This window comes from Acanthaster planci, linkage group LG01 (genome assembly GCF_054643075.1).
Source record: "Acanthaster planci isolate LZ-2023a linkage group LG01, COTS_SCS, whole genome shotgun sequence".
Classification (NCBI taxonomy): Eukaryota; Metazoa; Echinodermata; class Asteroidea; order Valvatida; family Acanthasteridae; genus Acanthaster; species Acanthaster planci.
In genome coordinates this window covers 29700729-29722756 of record NC_141777.1, presented here as the reverse complement: position 1 = coordinate 29722756, position 22028 = coordinate 29700729, and the positions used below count along the sequence as shown (strand labels likewise).

At 41.7% G+C, this 22028-nt stretch overlaps 2 protein-coding genes across 3 annotated transcripts in view; one reads left to right on the top strand and one right to left on the bottom strand.

Annotated features, from left to right (window-relative positions):
* Positions 1-889: 889 nt before the first annotated feature.
* ubr7 (ubiquitin protein ligase E3 component n-recognin 7) lies at positions 890-17074 on the top strand. The gene is made up of 11 exons (XM_087134493.1): positions 890-1087; positions 6087-6220; positions 6908-6968; positions 7519-7614; positions 8048-8101; positions 9470-9581; positions 10010-10110; positions 10752-11201; positions 12087-12252; positions 12585-12646; positions 13039-17074. The coding sequence occupies exons 1-11, from the start codon at positions 926-928 to the stop codon at positions 13135-13137; spliced, it is 1497 nt and encodes a 498-aa protein (XP_086990619.1). The 5' UTR covers positions 890-925; the 3' UTR covers positions 13138-17074.
* The window catches only part of setd3 (SET domain containing 3, actin histidine methyltransferase), a 25562-nt gene continuing 19885 nt past the window's right edge, over positions 16352-22028 (bottom strand). For both annotated transcript variants that reach the window (XM_022242274.2, XM_022242273.2), the window contains exon 14: positions 16352-21166. In XM_022242274.2, coding sequence (XP_022097966.2) covers positions 20579-21166 — 588 coding nt within the window. In that variant the 3' untranslated portion in view covers positions 16352-20578. The remainder of the gene's footprint in view (positions 21167-22028) is intronic.

The window sequence follows — 22028 nt, the reverse complement described above, 5'->3', positions numbered from 1 at the left end:
GTTGGAGAGTAAAACAAGGTTACAACGAATTCCCAAGAAATTAAGATGTCGGTGACTTAATTTTTGATTTAAGTTGACACGTTATAAGACAAGGGAAAATACTACCATAGACGCGCACGGGACATTGCTAAATAATGGGAACCAGCATTGGTCGTTCACATTCAGCATACAAAAATTATTATTTTTGGACTGCATGTACTTGGTATGGAACGCCAAAGAGGCCAAAACGCCCTTCCCCACGCTGATTGGCTTGCGTGGCTGGTCCAAAGCTTACCCCCAGAACTGTCCACCCCGCTCCCACGAACTTCAGTTCTGGGGGGTATCCCAAGATAACTAAATTTTGTTTGTGCTATCAGCGTATGTTTTGTTGTTTGGTGTGATTTTAGGATACGTCCCATCTCAATATTTTTCTTACACTATTACTGCGGGGATTGTAAATTTGGGGACCCTGTTCCCATAATAGAAGGGAGAGAGCTACATAAACTTTTGAATTTACCTTAGTAGATGACTGTAATATCATGCTCAATAACTGTGAAGTTGATGTCAAAAGGGCCGGGTTTTGAGTTTTGAGGGAAATTATGAGGGGGATACTGTGAGTGTTTGTGGATTCCAGCGGCACAGCTAGTTTATCAGTAAGAAAGTCACATTTGAAGTTATCACAATTTACAGTTTGAAATTTCCAAAAAATGGGGTCAGTGCAATAAAAAGAATGTTGCCTTTTTTGAGGGACTTACCAGTTTTGCAAGATTATAATGACAAAAAACTGAGGGGGCCCCAAGCATACAATCCCCGCCGTTACTGTCTCCCATACCCAGGCCCAGGCCGCGCCGGGCGCTTGCCGGAAATAGCCAAAAACTCGGTCACAGGTGACGGAGTTCATTGGACCATGGTGCACCGCGTTGGCGCGCTACCGACAAAAACAGTAATGGCGTCGCAGCGAGAAGAAATGGCTGACGAACCGCTGCCGGAAGACAGCGAAGACACTGTGTTGTCGATGGTCGACGTGCTGCAAGAGAGTGAAGAGCTGGAAGAGGAAGCTAATGCTGTACTGGGTGATAGTGATGATAAATGTTGCACATATCCATTGGTGGGTATTGTTTGAAGTTGGACTAGTCGACCGTGTTATCACATCTGTCAAGTGTCATGTCATGTCATAACGTTAGACTAGCCCCACTAGCAAAGATCGTACAGCGCCGAAGGCGCAAGATGGATAACTCTGCCTCAAAGGGTGTAATTACCATGGGCGCCATTTAAGCAAGTGATACACCTGCGCATTTTACGGTAATGCTCAGGCGCAGGCTCACCAGGTGCAAGTGCCTGCTGCAGCGCCTGCGCCTTTGCATTAATGTGCATTGAGCAGGTGTATCACTTGCTCAAATGGCACCTATGCAATTACAACATTTTATGTCTATTCACTGTGAAGTTCGCCATCTTGCGCCGCTTTGCAGCCCTATACGATCTTTGCCCACTAGTGTGGCACGGACTCTCACTCCCGCTGCATCCTTAGCCCACATCCGTATACGCAATTTTGTGTCCACGTATTGAACATTTCGGCGCACCCTCTTATCATAGTGGGCGCAATTTCTTTTGCACACGAACATGATCCTTGACCTTTCCGCTTTCCAAAAACCATTTATTGAATGATTTCACTCACGTTATTCAGGTATTTTTCAGTCTTTTTGCCTTTATCCATTCACTCTAACGGGCTCGCTCTCACAATCGCCATCTTTAAAATAAGGTCGTTGAACATTATGTCACTTGACTCCACTGATCTCTATACTAACCCCTAATCTTCTCAACGGCTGGGCCGTGTCAAGACATCTAAACTGCTGCTAATGTTTTGGAAGAACCCATTAGTACATTTAGTATCTTATCGCGCAGTCCTTGTATTACATCATGTCTCGACATGAAACAGCCGTCGAGAAGATTAGGGGTCAAGTGACGTAATTTTCAAAATTGCGTATACGGATGTGTGGCTAAGGATGGAGTGGGAGTGAGAGTCTGTGCCAAACTAGTGGGGCTAAACGTTAGACATGTCCTAGTACTGGTAGACTAGGCCTAGGCCTTCTGTTCAACTTCAGCGTGGATGGTCTGATCATGGTGGTTGGCGGGCGCGATCGGTCATTAGATGGTCTTGTCGTTCGGTCTGTCAGTCACCATTTTACACTGTGCACAGAAAACAGAACAGTATGGCATGTATGGTGTTCTATAGTATATAGTTAATACTCAGTATATTTACCACTCACCCCGTGGATCTCGCTCCAAGAACATGGAGAAGGGGCGTTATTATACAAGTCACCTGTACGTCTTAAGTTTGGTGGATGGTGGAGTTCGGCCACCACCAAGTGTTTTGTTTTTTCCAGACTGTTTCCCAAGGATTTATAGTGAAGTGTTTCTATGGCTGAGGACAGAAGAATATAAAGGATGACCTACATGTGGTACCGTCGAGGATTTATCGTTCTCCACTATCCAAACAAGAAGAAAAAGAACTGGATGTGGACAACATTCAAATCCTAATGGAACTCCTTGTGGAAAAAAATTAGGAAGCATCGGTTAGGCATGGAATTCCACACCAGAAAAAGCTAAACTAAAATCCGATCATGCATGGACTTCAGGAACAATGGTACAGATAAGGACTCTTTGCCATCAGTTGCAATAAATAAGTATAAAAGAACCAAAAAAAAGGGGTGAGATCCGCAGGGCGAGATCCGCGGGGGAAGATTCGCAGAGTGGGAGCGAGATCCGCGGGATGAGTGGCAGATTTAGAACAGTGTAGAACAGAGACTAATTGCAGAATACCCTGCCACTCTAAAAAATGACCCCTGGAATGACTGGGTACGTGGGTAAAAGGTGGAAACCCCTTGAGAAGAGTGTGACACTTTGACCTGTACCTGGCTATGAGGTTGATCGTGCAGGAGGGCGGGGAATTCTGCAATTGAGCTGCACAGACCTTATGAGGATGAGACTGGCATGACTGGTCTACTAATGTATGTAATTACTAAACACTTGAATATTTTCCCTGCTAAATTTGACATTTGGGAAAGGATTCCATATAGGCCTGTGCGGATGCTGCTTGACAGGCCGTGCATAAACCCTTTGAAACTGGTCTGGAAAATTCCAAGTGTTTTCTCAGTAAACGACTCGGTATTTGCCCTCCTAAATTGAACTTTTCTGGACATGTTTTGCTTCTGATGGCTATTATTAACCACTTCCTGCCGGGGATTCCGGATCCGGACACATATGCTTTATATGCGTGGCCGGGGTCTCCCAAATTGGACCAAGGGAACAGGGCCTTGTAACAAAAGACGGTACTCGGAACAAAAGACCAGGCTGCTGGGAATTACCGGCATTTTTTCACTTGCAAAAGTGGAGATAATCCAGCCTTGTTTTGAAATGGTACACCACGGTTGGGGGCATTTAGAGCAAGTGGATTACCACCAGGGACAAAAGCGCTCCACCACTGCAGCGATGAGCCACACAGCACCGCTGCATGCTAATATGTCCCCTATTGAAAAGAGGTCAGCAGCGCACTGTGGCAGATTCGTGAACAAAAGAAAGTTAGATAACACCGCACAATCTGGGCACTTTTTACAAGGCTGCAGGCCTGGCTGAAATACTCGGGCGTCAATAGATTCTGTCTGTCAGGCTAGAGTGGACACCAGACAATTCTTTGTGAGGGTATTCGTGTGCAGTATTTGAAGATAGGAATTGTTAAGAATTTTGAAAACAGAAAAAAAGATAAATATCCCACCCTAGCATCATCAACATTGATAACTGCCCCAGCAGGAAGTGGTTTAGTCACTGTAAGGAATAATTACTGGTGTCCATGGACCTCTTTCCAATATCTGAGGACATGTTATCACTTTCTAATGGCCGATATTTTACTGTAGGGAAAAATGAGTGATGTCCGTATATGGGACTCATACTTTGAGAACTCGAAGTCACTAACTCCATGAGTGACTTCGAGGAGACAAGGTTTACATGGCGTTGTAACGCTACAGGGTTTTGGAATCAAATTTTTGTGGTGAAATAGTTCACAGCCCTAAGAAAGCTATTAAATCAAATTTTGCCCTATCAGCATTCCTGCTTGATCTATACCTGCTAAAAAGGGATAACAAAAGTTTCGGAGCATGAGACAGAGTATTTTTGACCAAAAATGAGATTTTTGCTCACCAATTTCTCACTTCCACCTGTTGACTGTTGATCCGTTCATGTTTATCAGACTGCGCATGCGTTGAGCCCACCAATGACCGTGCTTACTCTGCATCTTGGTTCAACCATTTACAGTGGCGGGGGATAACATCTTGTGTTGTTTTCATTGTGGGACCGTCCTAGCTGCTGCTGTGTCCTGGAAACACACATTGGGCGAGACGCGCGACATGTGCTGCGCCGTTTGTGATGTTATCCCCCGCCACATCATGGACAAATCTATAACACACATGTAGTTGAGTTCACGAAGGTATGTGTACTTGCATGCACTATCCGAAACTTGGAAAAACGTTCATAGAATCTTGCATACTGAGTGACCTACCGACCTGTAATTTTTCAGGTGTTGATTTTTTGCGCTCCCTTCAACAAACGTCGAAGCGCAAATCGGAAAATTAGCCAGAATTCTTTTTCTTGAAATTTTCTGGGAACAAAATTTGTACTGCAAGACTTATATTTACCTTTCAAAAGGAAGTCATCTTAGCGTATAATGCTACAGAGTGATAGTAAAAAGCTGGGTAGGCTTATTTATTTCAAGTGATCCGGAACTAGGAAAATGACTGTAATTTCTAAAAGCTTGGAGACCACGTGGGGCAAAAACTTCCTTGTCGGGCAACTGAAATGAAATTCGGGCAACCAGATTTTAGACTCCTCTGCCCGAAGGGCAACTCCATTTTTTAAATTTTGCGAGCCCTGTCATGATATGAGGTTTGCCATGTGAAGCTGCAAAGAAGGTCAAAACAAAAATTGCTGTTGGCCCTTTTCAGACACTGACTGGTGATTATCACCTAATATAGTCAAGGTCATGGTATCAAGTTAACGCTCACGAGGTCAATGCAGATAACTTTCATGAAGCAAATGATCTACTTAAGACATAAATGTGATTTAGCTGAACCAGAAAAAAAGGCATTTTCTGGCCAACCGTTGCTATGCACAACAACTGTCAGATGCTGCTGCACCTTTCAAGTTCACTGCACGACGACTGGGTTATGGCTTAGAGTGGACACTCTGTCAACATCAGGCATTTGTATTCGCAAAGCTAAAGCGAAGTGGAGTGCTCTCACACTAAGCAATGAAACAGTTGTGCAGAGAGCTTGACAGGTGGATCAGACCTAGATTATATGTGAAATCATCCCCATTGCTCCAGTATACTGTATGTACTGTCTCAACATAAAGACAGGAATTGCCAGAGGTTTTGAAGGTTTGACAAAAGGCCACCCTTACAAGGAGAATTTTGGAAGATTGTGGATGAACGCATTATTTTTGGATGGGGCGGTCAGAGGATTTTGAAGGATTGGGGATGTGCCTTACTAAAAAAGGGCCAAGGGGATTAAGGGCAAACATGTGATTGGAAATGCTACTTTACAATGTGGATTATGCATGTGGTCAACATCTCCAATTTCCCCAACATGTGCCCTGAGGGTTAAACAGTAGCCTGCAGTAGGGGCTTGTTTTATAAAAAACTTTGGGCAATTTTTCCCTGAGCATTTAGTCAAGGTCTGAAAGAATCACATGAACAGCTCATAAACGTAGGATTTTTGGAGTCTGTAACTTCCAGACATGTAGAGGTAATTGATTTCTCATTTGAAATGGGCTTTCTAAGATTTAACCAAAATAAACAAGCAATTCCTGCATGCCAAAAAGTGGCATGGCACCTGAATTTTTCAGGAGTTGTAACAAGAAACCGTGAAAAATATTAAGCTGAAACTTCATTTTCCCTCGTTACGTATGCCACGATGTACTAAGGTACTTTTTAAGGATTTTTTAAGGCAAGTCTAAGTTGAGTGACTTGAGAGGCCAGGGAGGGTGTTTGAATTGGTAGAGAATGACACAGTTGGCATTTGATTCATTAATTTTATTTTTCACCATTCTGTTGGCAGGGTTATCGAGGCAGACAGGCTTTGTACGCTTGCGCAACGTGCACCTCAGCATCCAATGAGTCTGCAGGGGTCTGCTTAGCCTGCAGCTATGAATGTCACGAGGGACATCAGCTCTACGAACTCTACACCAAAAGGTACCACAGTGTCTGGGGTGTATCCTTCCCAGATGGGGAGGGGGGGAGAAAGCCTCTAATCACATATTCAAACATGTTTTTAGTCGTCACCAGTCTTTTCAGTGAGGGAGATGGCAGTGACAGTCTGTCCAGATCAGGAAAAGTGTGGCTGTGATTGTGTTACTTACCATTAATTAAGCTCCAAGGAAAGTATCCTTAACCGTAAACAAATGCATGTGTCATTTATGGGTGCATTTATTAAAATTGGTATTCTAGTCTGTTTTTGGCAGTCGTAAGTCAAAGTGACTGGGCATATTCTTTGCAAGCCTGCGCCAAATATAAAAATATTTGAATATTCAATTACCAAATATTCAAATATTTGTATTTTGATTCAAATATTTGCCATTTTAATATGATGAAATAAAAAGGGAAACTTTGTTTCTATGTAACCAAATTGCCTTCTTAAAGCTTAACCCTAACACTCCTCAGTCCTCCAACAGGTGAAGGATTGAGGAGGGTTAGGGTTAATCTAAAGAAAAAAAATAGTTCTCCTTTTTGTTACCAACTAAACCTAATTGATTGTAATGATTATAATGTATTAGTTTGCTTTATAATAAAAAAATATTGTTATTCACAGAAACTAAAAGGTGAACATCAATTACAGTATTTCAGGGTCGCTACTCATATGTTTATTTGTTTTTGAAACAGAAACTTTAGATGTGACTGTGGAAACGGCATGTTTGTGTCATTGAAGTGCAAACTGATTGAGGTAGATCTCTTTGAAAAATGAACTTCTTATGATTTAGTCAGCCTGATTAAGAGAGAAGAAAGTTGTTATCAACCCTCCAGAAAGTGTGGAATGATAAACAGGTTAAACACGTAAAGAGAGAATAAATTTTGATGTCTAAATCTGCTTGGTGGATATGTGTTGGCTGTGTTCACTCACAGTTTCATTGTGCTCAAATTAATCCATTTTTACAAGACCATGAAACAAGGAAATTGTCCATTGCTCAGAGGAAACCGCCTTTACAATTCAGATGCATCAAGATCTAACCATTTTAAATTGTTGCTTTTGACAGTGAGTAGTGCTTGGGCACTTGAATTAAACATTGATGCAGTTTGTTACCATTGGTTATCTGGAGATTTACTCTCACAATAAATTTGTTGTTTACATATCCTGACATGTTCTAGTCTTTGGTATATTAGCAGGTCAGATTTATTCTCCGGATAATGCCAAAACTCTCTCAGTATCAAGCAAGTTGGGAATATTTCGGGAAGTAAAAACCATCATAATTGTACCATTTTTTGGGCCTCATCAGAAAAAAGACGCTACCAACCCAGACAACAAGTACAACCAGAATTTCCGTGGTGTGTACTGCACCTGCAGCCGTCCTTACCCAGACCCAGACGATGAGGTTTGTAAAGTTCATTGAACCACTTCCTTCTGTATTGTCTTTGTATGTGCATCAGTCTTCTGTGCAGTGCAGAAAAGTCAAACAACCCCCCCCCCGGAAAATAGGATTTTCTTACATTTATTTTCCAAACTTGGCGATTGTAAAATTTGCACGGATAAAGAAATACATCTTGAAAATAGTTCGCGGTACCCGCTGCTTGATTTGACTCGGACCGGCCAGCTGACCCCGGCAAGCTCGGTGGTCGAGTGGTTAAGACATCTGCACCTGTAAGCAGGAGGTCGTGGGTTCGAGTCCCACCCGAGTAAGCTTGTGAGGTTTTTTTCGCAAGCTCTCGGACAAGCACTGAGCATATAGTGCTTATTAATATACGTTGGGTAAGGGCAAAACCGTTATATATAATTGCACGGATGATAATAATTTTCCCCATTTTCAGATTGAAGATGAGATGATCCAGTGCGTGGTTTGTGAAGATTGGTTCCATGGCAGGGTGAGTTTTCTCCCATAGTATTGGGAAAACAGATAAAGATGTCATGAAATATTGTAAAGACATGCAACTGAATGAGGTTTGTGTCTAATAGGGTACACTGTTACCTGTTGGAATCAAAGGCATGTCATCAGCTACATGTATTTGCTGTTTTCATTCCCAGTTAACGAAGACACTGTGCTGTGTTTAAAACTGTTTTTTTCACCTTCACATAAAAGTTTCGGTTCATGAGATCCATAATTGTTATGCAGTCTGGGAAAACCCACTGGATGTCGCCACTTGTTTAGGAGATAATTGGCAAAACATTCTTCAAACTTTTTAACCACTGCATGCCGGGGCATTTTTCAACGTTGAGGATGCTGGGCCGGCATGACTATCATTTTTTCCGTTTTCAAAATCCTTCAACAATTCATCATTCCATTTAACAGTCGTTTATAGCCACACGGAGTAATCTTCAGGCACTACTCTAAGTTGACAGGTGACCTTCATTGACGCCCGAATATTTCAGCCAGGCCTGCAGCCTTGTAAACAGAGCCCAGATTGTGCGGTGTTATACAACTGTCTTTTGTTCATGAACCTGGCTCAGTGCACTGCTGACCTCTTTTCAATAGGGGCCAGATTAGCATGCAGCGGTGCTGTGTGGCTCATCGCTGCGGTGGTGGAGAGCTTTTGTCCCCGGTGGTAATCCGCTTGCTCTAAATACCCCAAACCCTGGTGTACGGTTTCAAAATAACGCTGGATTATCACCACTTTTGAGAGTGAAAAATGCCGGTAATGCCCAGCAGCCTGGTCTTTTGTTCAGAGTATGGTCTTTTGTTACAGGGCCCTGTTTCCTTTGTCCGAGTTCGGAGACCCCGGCCACACATATAAACCATACGGCTCTGATTTCGGAGTCCCCGGCTGGTAGTGGTTAAAGCAATTTCAGATTTTTTTACCATTTCCATTATTAATATCCAAATATTCTTGTTTGATGCAATTCCAACTTTGATTTACAGTTTTTCAGTCAGTCAATTTTGTGTAATCTGAATGAAGTTTTACTTGGAACTTTTAAGCTTGATTTCTCAAATGAGGTCAGCTGGTTTTTATAACTTCTTGAGAGCACTACTCAAAATAGACATCCCAGAAAGATGAATTCAACAGTTTTGAACACAGCACAGTGTCTTTGTTAAGTTGATGTATATTGTGTAAAAACAACAAATTTCACCATGTGAAGGGTTTTCTAGATCTCATCACAATTATGCTCTTGCAGTTGGTCTTGAGCGGTACTTACTAGTTTTTATCGCAACCTGGTTTTCTATTCTCTTTTTGAGTTTTAGAGACTCCTGCATAAACAGGTTTTAACAGACTGAAGCTTTTTATTTGTATTACCAGCACCTAGGAGAAGTCAGTATACCAGACAGTAATGACTACCAAGAGATGGTGTGTGCTGAGTGTATGCAGGGACCTTGTGACTTTCTGTGGTATTACAGTGTCACTGGCAAAGGTAATGTATTTTTACTGTTAACAGATGCAACCTATTGTCATATTGGGGCCGTGTGCCTGCTGGCAATAATGATTAGGTTCACTGTCTCACCTCCTGTCAGCTTGTTCTCTTTGTGTATTTTTGTATTGTCCTTTGTGATGAGGACAAGTGGCATAATAATTAATGATAACTAGCAGAGTACTTTAGCCTGGTTGGTAATGTTAGAACACCACTGACAGGACTACCATCCTACTGCAAGGCACCACAACACAGTTGCTGATTTTATTGCTACGTTATCGATGAAATTCTGTCAGCATTTTAAGCAAAGATGTGACAGTGCTGTAGCGAAGGAATTACATGCAGCATTGTAGAAGTGATCCAACATCAATGGTAGAGATGCTGAAAGGGCTCTGTTGATTGATTCCTGCCTTGTTATGTGTTTTTCTCAGAGGTTAAGCTTGAGAAAGAAGACTTGGGTGTAGATGTTGACGTCGAGAATGTGGCCAAGAGTCATGCTGTTCCTGAGAGCGACAAAGGGGTAAAAGCAGAGGTGAGTTATGAAGCAGTAATGTTTCTGTACAAATAAAAAACTGTTACTGCGATTGGAAGACCCCACTGAATGGCCTCTCTGTCACCTGAGGTATCTCAGTGTTAAGCAGTGTTAAGCTACTTATCTTGCTGACAAGTAGCTGGGAAAATCTCTTGAAGAACTTGTCAGCAAACAAACCATGTATATTTCACTAATGTGTGAAACTTATGAATCCGTTTAGGTTATTCAGAGCAAAAGCCTATTTAACGTTGTATTGTTCATTTTTGTTGTGAAATTGGTCAGGTTGCTGATGAAGCAATTTATTTGATTGAATTTTTGGAGACGCCTTGCTGTTTCCAATAGAAAGAGTAAAAGTGCACCTATTCTGTTTCTTTGATTTCATAACTGAAACTTTATAGTGTGCAACCCTTGCGCTTCTCGATGAAAGGTGCTCTTGTTCAGCACTGATTTCTCACTTACGGCAAGTTGTAACTTGAAAATTCAAACCTCTAAAGGTGTCCATAAAGTAGTACGACTGAGTGCTTAATGAGGATGGCTCTCTGTTCATCTTTATACAACTGGGCACCTTTGCTGCACTGTTCTTATGTACTCATTCTATTGACATGACATGCTGTTTCTTTTTGTTGTGGTATCCAACCTAGGTTACTCCAGTGAGCGACTCCAAACCAACTCTGACAAGTGACAGCAAACCGACAGAGTCACATACAGCTCACGTCCATGACTCACCAGATGATGCCATATCAGCCAATTCAAAGAATGCCGTCCTAACAACCAAGGTCCCGCCCGCCACTGATAGTGTAATCACAGCACCGTCCGCACCAGAGAGAGTGCAGCAGGACAGTATTAAGGAAGATAGTACCACTGGTCGGCAGGATGATGCCATTCCGGCAGGGGCATCAGGCTTTGAGGCTTCATCCAGTGGAAGTGTGCCAGCGGGACCCAGCCAAAATGGGCAGACTCAACACAGGCAGGCAGGCGGCCAAATCTGTCGACTGAGAGAGCTCAAAGGCAGAGTGGTGGAAAAGAGAGACCATGCCACCTTCTGGCCCAGCGGTTGGAGGAGCAAGCTGTGTATGTGCCAGGATTGCAAGGTAGGATGCTGTTGGGTCAGAGGGATTGGGTGACAAGTGTCACTGGGTTCAGATGTCAAGAGTCAGAGGGGATCAAGTGACTTGGCAACAAAGAGGTCAGGTGACTAGGGTCAAAGGGGATGAGGCGACTAGTGTCAAAAGGTATCAGCAGTCGATTTCATGAAATGTGGCGTAACTTTGAATGATGTGCAAGCCTTGGGCCTCAGATTTAAATTTATAAGTTTTTGTCTTTTCTTGGTTGGAACCAGACATAAAATCTTGCAGTTCTCTCATAGCCAAACAAGTTTTTCAAGTTGTACACTAGCCTTGTTAAGTTCAACAATGATTAAGCTTAACTGAACACGATGAGCTAGTCAAATTGTTCATTTTTGCTTTGTTGCCACTTACACCACCTAAAATGACGGCGTAAGTTACGCCATAATTTATGTAGTGCGTAAATTTCGTGAAATCGCTCATAATTTGCTGCGCAATCTATGTAACATTATGTGGTGTAAGTGATATTGCGTAAAGTGAAATGGGCTGCAGGTGACTTGAATCAAAGGGGATCAGATGGCTGTGGTCAAATTGATCGGGTGACGATGGTCCGAGGGATTGGATTACTATAATATTAATGAATGCCTTCTTAATGCACACATATCTACCAATACCAGTGTTCAAGAAGTTATGCATTATTATCGTCGCTGCTCGCTGAGCTGAAGAAAATATAATTTGAGAGGTAGGTGGAAAACCCTAGAAGAGTGTTCTGGGTAAAACCCTGGAAGTCGGGTAGAGACTAAAAACCAATCACCAAAGGTGAGGAAAATACAATTCTCCAACCTGGCTCCTCAAAGATACCCCCCAAAGCCTGCCAGTGGAGTCATGGTTCAATACTCGTACACATTGCAGATGCTTTATGAGAGCAGACAAGTCAGTTTTTTGATGGACGAGTCTGACACCGTGCTGGCTTATGAGTTACGAGGCAAGATGAAGCATGCTGGTACATCACAGTATCAGATGGGTATGGAAGCATTGACGAAATTGAACCGCGTACAGCAGGTTGAAGTCATTCATGGTAAGTTCTCATTGACTCCTAGTTATTATCATAACTCTTACACCGCACTGGCTGGTTGATACTTCCGCTGAATGCGAAAACGAAACAAAGTTGATGTCACAAAATGTTTGCGGTGAAATTTGCCTGAATTGAAATGTGTTCAACTTGTGCAAATTTGTAGTGTGAATAATTCATCTGATGCCGCAAAATCGGGATTCGTGTACTCTTAATACCAGACGGAACCAAACTTTAGTTAAGATCCTTGCGTGTGCACACTTTGGACACTGTAGGTCACCAGAGATGACGGGTCCAAATCCAGCTTGAGTCACTGTATTTTATTTTTCCTGCTGCAGAATACAATGATCTGAAGGCATCTCTTCGGGATTATCTGCAGAGCTTTGCTAATCAGGGAAAAGTAAGTAAATTGTCATCCTCTTTGCTTAATTTCAATGGCGTGATAGTGTTCCATTAAGTTTGGAGAATTTAACTTGGTTTATTATTTGTTCTTATAATGTGTTTCAAACAAAAACTAACTACTTTTGACATCGCTAGATGTCATTATCTCATTGGGACTGCACTTGTGCACAGGTCATGTTGGTGCATTCAATGCTGCTGCTTCGAACTTTTGTTTTACAACTTGATCAACATGTGTGTGATGGTAAAGTGTCTTCTCAGATAAGTCGATACACTATAATTAATCCCTATAGTCCCTTGGAACTGAAAGAGTTCCTTGAACATAAAACATTGGCCAAGTCTGCTTTATTATTGGTCTTATGATAAATCATGTTTATGTACCGTTGCTCACAGGTGGTTAAGAGACAGGACATTGACGAGTTCTTCAGTGATATGCAGTCCCGTAAGAGGCAACGTGTTGGGGTCGGCAACCCCCAGTACTTCTGCAGATGACGTGCTTGCTACAGCCTACAACCGATGTAGGCAAAAAGAAGTGCTGGTCTGGTGTAAAGAAAACGTGGCAATATGAGAAATTCAGTCTATAGCAAGGAGAGCGACAGTGAGAGCCATCCTGAGGCAAGGCAGGAGAGTTGGAATTACCCCCCGACATTTGTCAGGTTGTTTTGCCAATGGAGCCATACTGTATGCTGTTTTACCAAGCTGAAGGATTTTTGCAATGTAAAAACTGGTCACTAACCAATTGACTTATTGCCCTTTGTGAACACAAGCTCCGTGTGCGTTTGTGTATGATCGTGCATTATATGCACAGTCACACGTTGTTAATGGTTAACTTGTTAACGGTGATGAGTTAATTGGTGGCAAAACTAAAGCAACAATGGCAACTATATGTTTACTCTACAAAGCTGTTCTGTAACCTCTTGGCCGCATGATATGATGATGTCTGTAATCTATAATACTGAAATCCAAGATTAATGTTGTTTCCTTTGGTTGTAGATACAACAATTTACAAAATCGATCTGCTTGCAAGTGAATGCATGAAGAATTTGGAGCAGTGTTTTCAATCCAGTCATGGAGTTTTCTGTGGCCGTTGGATGCTTCTCGCTTCATTTAACAAAGAAAGGAAGCATGCGATGCCATCAAATATGCTGAAATGTCAGAGGTCAAATCGTAACAGTTTATCAAGTTATGCAAGTGTAACTCAACAAATATCATTAATTAAAGTCTGCTGGTATTCCTGGAGTTCTGGACTGTGATTGTGATATTTAGTTCATGTATATGTGATCCGTGAAACTTTTCTATTCATACAAATTTTTGGGGTGTGAGAAACTCTTGAAAAGGTGAGGCTGATACGATGAGCTGATGTTAGGTTTGATGTGATTGCAAGAAACAATAGATTTTGTAAAAGCTGGTTTCAGATAGTCTAGCATTTTCAACAAAGTGAATAGTTTTCAGAGATGGCATCACATAGGCTTATATGATTGGTTTGAGTGGCTCTTGTAGTCCTGATCCACAGTATCCTTGGTTGTATTTTAGAGTTTCAACAAGTATAAGAGAGCTGAAGCCAGAGAGAATGCTCACCTTGGGTTTGTTTCACATGGATCTTGATTTCAATCAGTGATCCCACAGCTGGTTCCCTTTATCCATTAGGCAGGTTCTGGTGTTTGTGAACCAGTGAGGGATCACTGGTTGTGATCCAGATCCATGCGGAACTTACGGGCCCAGTAGGTCATGTATGCAAATATTTTCATCAGCCATATATTGATTTCTGAGCCACCACGCCAACACCCACCTTATCAAATCCAATAAAGTCATACGACTTGGGGCACAGGATATATTTTGTGCACAGGTTAATAGGGAAAACCGACCACTGGTCAGCAATTGGTCATTGCCAGAGCTTGCCTCAGAGCAGGGCTTAATTTCACAGAGCAGGGAAGTCGCGCTACCATAGCAGAAAATTTTGCCTACTGCAAGCACTGTTTCACAGCGCATTACACGCGCGTAGAGATTTCCATTGTTCTGTCACTAACCACATCACGCCGGGGGCATTTATGAATGTTGATGATGCTAGGACAGGATACTTTCATTTTTTTCTATTTTCAAAATTCTTTAAAAATTCATATCTTCATTTACTGGACACATACACCCACACAAAGGACTGTCTGTTTTCTACTCTAATCTGACAGACAACATCTATTGATGCAATAGACCCCAGCTACGCATGTGAAGAATGGCTACGCGTGCGAAGAATAGGTACCCAAAACCAGAATCCCCAGTGGCAAGTGGCTAAGCAAATTTTTCCTCCGTGGTTAGAGTGACTTTTTGCCCTGCTTACGGTTGCATGAATAACACAGAGCCTCTGTTAGCGTAAAATTATTTGCTTGAGCAGTTTTGGTAAGTTGGGCTCAGATGTCTTCAGTGCTAAACTGCTCAGAAATCCAAGATATTGCTAGATGTAGCAGGTTTGAAGATGAAAGACTAAAGAACTTCTCCAAAAATGCCCAAATCTTGTGCAACATTCCTCTCCAGAGATCCCTGTTTTGGACAGCCATGGTTCCAAAAATTTGTATTCATTTTTGATTATAAAAATGAGCAAAGAAATTGACTGGAGTGGGATTTGGACCTGCGACCTCTAGAATACCGTACCAGTGCTCTACCAACTGAGCTATCCAGCCCTACCATGGCGGCTCTTCCCATTCGTCAATATCTCTGTTGGGGGGCACTTGCTAGAAGCCATTAAACCTGAAACACCATGTAGCCAGGGATCATGCCCCAATAACACGATACAACCTGGGAAGTGGTGAACAGGGATCACTCGGAGAGGATACAGCTTTTTGAACATAAATCATGAAACAAATTGTATAGGGAAACTGACTTGGTGTTTACAAATGATTATAAAGATGAGCAACATATTCATTTTTCACAGGAAAAATAATGCTTGGCCTACGCATGTCTTTGCAAACATTAATTGTAATAACTTCCATGTCGAGTTCAATTCTGTAATAATACATATTTTGTCACCAAGTATTGATTCCCTTTGATTTACACTTGTGGTCACAGTCCCAGAGCTGTATACAGAGAGACTAGCGCCGACTTCACATTTTGGAACCAAAATGGCCAATGTGTGCTAATTGTCTATGTGTACTGACCCATAATTCACCATTTTGGTTCCAACAATTGGGAGACTCATGTTGCAACTCTCTAGACAGTTCTGCTTTGTCCTGTAAATTACGGCTCTTCATTGCGGGGATTCTTTTTTGATGGCTACACCATGGGTATATGTATGGGCAACAGATATCAAGCAGTAACGTCTTGGGACAAGACTATGCTTTGGACTGCTGGGGACACTAACAGTGCTGTTCAGGGGTCATAATGGAAGGAGATACACTTTTGCTATGATGAAATGCAACTATGGGGAAATCCCTCAAATCACAACTTTCACACAGACCCTTGTATTTTAACAGTATAACCAATTTGAGCACCCCCTCCCCAACTTTCACAGGAAGGTGCTGCTATTGACAAAGGGTAATTAATGTTAGCATATACCTATAATGTCACAAGACAGTGCTGACAATCTTCTTAATACATGCATTTAGATTGTGTGAGCTTGTCATCGGGTGGACACGAATTCTTCCCAGTATATCCGACTTTAACTAGTAAGTAGATGAGTGCTCAAGCACGGAAAAAAAAATCAAACATACTCTTTGAGTTTACTGTGATTTTTTTGTGAAATGCAACAAAAAGTTTATTTCTCCTGTACTGCATGTCTAAGCTGGAAAGCCCCAAACCACCAGAAAAATTATATATCTCTTACAATCAGCACATCATGTACTAAAGAAGCAAAGGGTGATGTCATTTTAAACCAGGAAGTGGCAATTCAAATGAATGGAGTACGCGCGCGTCGGTTCCTGCACTGGTTCTCGCACTAATGCTTTTTACACAGGCAAATTTGTGCATGACATATTCACTTCTCTGCTCTACTCTATAGAGTACCGAAGTGAATACGTCACGCGCACAATTAGTGTGTAAAAAGGCATTAGCGCGAGAACCAGCACATGCACCAAAACGCATGCGTACTCCATTCCTTTGCACTGTACTCTTGAAGTTCAAAATGACGTCACAATTCGGTACTTTGTAGACCTATGTTCTGATGATGTCATCCTTTTTTTTTTACATGTATACTTTTCTATGAGCTTGTGGGGCCTATGGTCCACTGCGCACCATAGGAAGGCACACGCCTAAAATAAAGTATGGCGTCATCAGTACATACAGAGGCCTCGTTTCCAGATGTTGACCGTGCACAGAGCAGTATTACTAAAAAAGACTCAGAAAATGTCCACTGTTTGTAATCAGTTGGTTGCTAATTAAAGTGCAAATTATCTATATCATAAAATCAGCAAAAGAAGAAAATAAAGTCAAAATTATACTCAAATTCTCATATTAGTAAAAAGTGTTTATATACATTGATTGTCCTTCTCTTTATGGATATACAGTATTACGTTATTCTTTTATCATTTACATTTTGTGATTTCTTCAGAACAATAATAAAAGCTGCCCTGCCGCAGGAATGGTGTGTTTTAAACACTGGATAATTTCACAGTGAACGCGACCCCAAAATACCAATTTTGAAGACAAGACACATCAGTCAGATGTTAAAGTTAATTCAACCAACCAACATTGACGCCTGTGGGACCCATGTACAATGTTTGTTCAAACACATTGTAATTCTCACTGTAACTTCTTCAACAATCAGAGGCCCCCTTTGAGGGGGATTTGCTGCTACAGGCCACACCACTGCCAATCACCAATACTCTGATTATTCCCAAACCTAATGATTTTCTTTCTTGGAACTACAAAGCCTTAGGCACACCCCTGAGACTGCTTAGAAATAAAATGGAACTTGACAAGTTCACTTTATGACGAAGGTAGGCACTGTCCAAGTCATCCATCTGCTAGTCATGGCCAAATGCATTCCACTGCAGTGCCTTATTTCTTGTGACTCTGGATCATAGACTTAAATACACGTACAACTCAACTGACAAGTACCAAAAGGCCTCGACCAAGTACATGTACTGGTACGTTGACCACTACTACCTGAGCCATTCCAAAACCTCAATCAAATCTGGCTGTATTTTAGTGTTAGATTTAACAACACTACCATCATACCAATGACTCTACATAGAGGGCTCTGGATAACTCACAACTAATAACTCAACTGACAAGTACCAAAAGGCCTTGACCAAGTACATGTACTGGTACGTTGACCACTACTACCTGAGCCATTCCAAAACCTCAATCAAATCTGGCTGTATTTTACTGTTAGATTTAACAAAACTACCATCATAGCAATGACTCTGCATAGAGGGCTCTGGATAACTCACAACTAATAACTCACCTGACAAGTACCAAAAGGCCTTGACCAAGTACATGTACGGGTACGTTGACCACTACTACCTGAGCCATTCCAAAACCTCAATCAAATCTGGCTGTATTTTACTGTTAGATTTAACAACACTACCATCATAGCAATGACTCTACATAGAGGGCTCTGGATAACTCACAACTAATAACTCAACTGACAAGTACCAAAAGGCCTTGACCAAGTACATGTACTGGTACGTTGACCACTACTACCTGAGCCATTCCAAAACCTCAATCAAATCTGGCTGTATTTTACTGTTAGATTTAACAACACTACCATCATAGCAATGACTCTGCATAGAGGGCTCTGGATAAAATTGCTACATAAATATACAGATTAATTTTTAAAGAAAGTTGGGCAACGATATCAATCTTTAAGAATGTCGATAAACTTGGAAATTAGCTTTCAGGGCATTTTTCGAAGAATCTCCTGAATCCTCCACAGTCTGTCGTTTCACAGGAAACCAACAGCAATTTTGCAATTCCTCCCAAAGCTGGTAGATTTTGAAAGATTTGAAACAGCTAGACTTCAGCCTTCCATCAGGAAAGAACCTACAGATATCAGGAACCAGACACAAGTGATGATGACTATTTCACTAACAACATTATGTCTACATGATGGTTCCCAAACTACATGTAAAATACAGCATTTAAAAGCAAGTAGTAAAACATTTAGGAAATCTCTGTATCTCTCATCGTAATTACTGTGATAAAAATCAACAGACTAAAATTCTGGTGCAGCTTAAAAGATAGACAATTTTGTTTTTTATATCAACACAGGAAAATACTGATACATGACAGTCCATAGGACATAATATGATCTTAAGAAAACTGTAATGTTTATAATACAGCACCATCAGCCATTTCATCAATCAAAAGACTGAAAGTAAATTGAAGAGCAAAGTATTGCAACAAACTATGCACCAAAACTGAACTAACTCAAGCTGGTGGCTTAACATTTTCAACCTTGTAAACATTTCCCTCTGTCTTTGTCTATGGCTTGTTTTTCTTCACACTTGAAATTACAGAAAAAACATCCAAAGAACAGTGGAATGTGATTTTCAATACCCTCTCGAAAATTTGAGCAGAAAGTGGAGATACAAAAACTATTTTAGTTGTTATACAATCGCAAGTGGAACATGGAATGATGTAATGCGTCTTGTGTTCCACTTGCTATGAGGCAGAAAAAGGTTTTTGAATGGACACTGGTGGCTGTTTCCTGCAAATTCAGGACTTAATGCACTTTCCCAAGGTGGGGTTGATCTCTTCAAGATGAATGTGCTCCATAAATGGAAATAATATTAACCCTCTCATGCAAAGATACATTCTTGACACAGTTTTCATATCAGTCAAAATCAGTCAAATTTCCCATATGTGTCTGTGCGTTGGGGCAAATCAGGTGGGAGGAAATTTTGACTGTTTTTGACGGTTACAGCAGGGTTAATTATCACAAAATAAGGAGGGCCTGACATTTCGATCCTAGCAGAATCTTTCTCATATTTGAAAATAATATGCTATCACATGAGTGCGAGCGTGATAACCAATTTATCTTCAAGCAAACTTGACGTGCATGCAAACACGCCCTCTTTCAATTTGGAAGTTCTGTTCATGCAGTATGGCTGCATGCTGAGCATTGAGATTAATAATTCATGACAGTTGATCGCTGATCCACTAATCAGATGACAGGAATTTACTTAGGTGCTGTTTATCCACTTGCTGCTTGGGAGCCAGGTTTCGGGCACATAGGCTTTAAACATGAAACCAGGGAGCCCGAAACCGGACAAAAGAGCTAGGCCTTATAACAAAAGACCGTACTCGGAACAAAAGACCAAGCTGCTGGGAATTGCTAACATTTTTTCAGTTGTCAATAGAGGAGGAAATCCGTCATTGTTCCGTAAGATTATGCTACTGTTTGTGGCATTCAGCATGAGCGGATTACCACCGGGGCAAGGGTGCTCCAGCACTTCAGTGATGAGCAATACAATACCGCCGCATGCTGATCTGGCCCCTATTGAAAAGATGCCAGCTGCACACAGTGCCAGTTTCGGGAACAAAAGAAACTTATCTAACACCGCACAATCTGGGCTCTTTTCACCAGGCAGCAGGCCTGGCTGAAATACTCGGGCATCAATAGATGTTGTCTGTTAGATTAGAGTAGCCACCAGACAGTCATCCGTGTGAATGCCAACATCCAGTAAATGAAGTTTTAATTTTTTAAAAGCATTTTGAAAACAGAAAAACTTGAAAATCTCCCAGTTTTACGTCATGCGACTTCAAATTCTATCCAGCAGCAAGTGGTTAATCGATTTTGACAGTCCTATGAGGTTAGGGAAGAGGTTAAGTGAAGTCAGTTCCTCCAACCCTCTTGGCTTCTGGGTAACTAACATTCTCAGCTTCACCATTACAAACATCTTATCCTCTAATCCAAGACTTGCTCATGTGCTTCTGGGAAAAAGAACTTTAAAAGCCTAAGCCTCAACAAGGCTGCCAACACACATCTATCTGGACTCTGTTTCTAACCATCCGCGACACTGCTATTCAACTCGCTGTGACAATTAGACATTGCTGTGTGCTTGCTTTCCGTGCCAACATCGACTGGATGACTGTTATCCCCTTTCAGGCTGATGCCGTTCAGAGCGTTGTTCAGACTGTCCACTGTGCATGCGCCACTGACTTTGACTTTACTGTGGCAGGTTGTAGTGCTGTCCCCATTGGTTACAAGCGGACTTGTGGTCTCCGGCAGCTCCTCGATCGGACTCGCCGGCTTCAATACGGAATCGTCGCTGGTGTCGCTCTGCAGCGAAAGTGAAGAGTTTCTATTGGAGGAACTGCTGTCGGAGGAGCTGTCGATGGCAGTCTTGTACTCCAACCTCGTTATCGGTGCGGGGCTGGTGTCGGGTACCTCTGCTACTTTGTCTGCCTCTTCCAATTCCAGCTCTTCCTGGTAGCTGGTAGCATCCTCGGCCAGCTCCTCCGTGTCCTTGCGGCGGGTCTTGATGTAGGCCATCGCATTGTGCAGGATGCGTTTCTCCAACAAACGCAGCTGGATGCAGAGCTTGGCATTGGATGACACGTCCGTCCGGGAGAGTTGATCCACATCCTCCTGATAGATCCAAATAAAATAGGTTGTTATCGAATGTTTGCTTATCTTTGGTATACATTTAGGAAACAGGAAAAACTGGTGAACTTTTACAGTGCTTCCCAACTTGTCATGGCAAGAGAAGTTAAAAAAAAACAGGAAATCAGATGACTCAAGAATAAGTTGCAGGCATGTAAACTGCATAATTCAAAGCATACTATGCATCCGGACTTAAAAGTGCAACACTTCTGTGCAATTTTTATCTCTCTGACAATTTTGGGTAATTGGTAGTTTGCATCTGAACACTCTATGCAAAGAGTCCCCCAAGAAGGCCTAGGGGGTAATTGTATTACATGCAGAATGACACTGGGTCCTTGAATGTGTTTAGGTTGAAGGAAATAAATTCCTGACTAGGGTAGTAGGTTGTCTTCCTGCTTAGTGTTGGCTGTCATCTACAAACTGCCTTTTCTATTCAAAAGAGAGTAAAACTGTTCCGGATATTTAAATATGTTATTAAAAAATTACACTTTTTAAAACCTTTGTCAAAATAGCAGTTTGAATTCCTCTCTGGGAGAATTATCCAGAGTTCCGCATGGAAAGAGGAGAGATGTACATCATTCATTGATATCAAAAGAAACCAACTCATTTAAAGGAGTGTGACACTGTAGTTTTTCATCCTTAAATTAACTTTGCTAAAAGACAAGAAAAAAAGTCAGACTTTGTCAAATGATCCATGTGCCTGATTGGAACAAGCAAAAGAGTACATGGTAACCGTAATCTCCAACTGTTTGGATTTACCACTTGCAGACAGTATTATTTTGGCTAAAAATTCCAACTTTCGATAAAGGCAAGATTCAGCCGCCAACGTTTGATAAAAAGCTTAACA

What these genes read in the sequence shown, in the direction of transcription:
- ubr7 (XM_087134493.1), top strand. Translation starts at nt 926, where the DNA reads ATGGCGTCGCAGCGAGAAGAAATGGCTGACGAACCGCTGCCGGAAGAC. An exon ending in TTACAGTGTCACTGGCAAAG is followed by an intron (nt 9,582 to 10,009) that starts GTAATGTATTTT and finishes TGTTTTTCTCAG; the next exon opens with AGGTTAAGCTTGAGAAAGAA. An exon ending in ACAAAGGGGTAAAAGCAGAG is followed by an intron (nt 10,111 to 10,751) that starts GTGAGTTATGAA and finishes TATCCAACCTAG; the next exon opens with GTTACTCCAGTGAGCGACTC.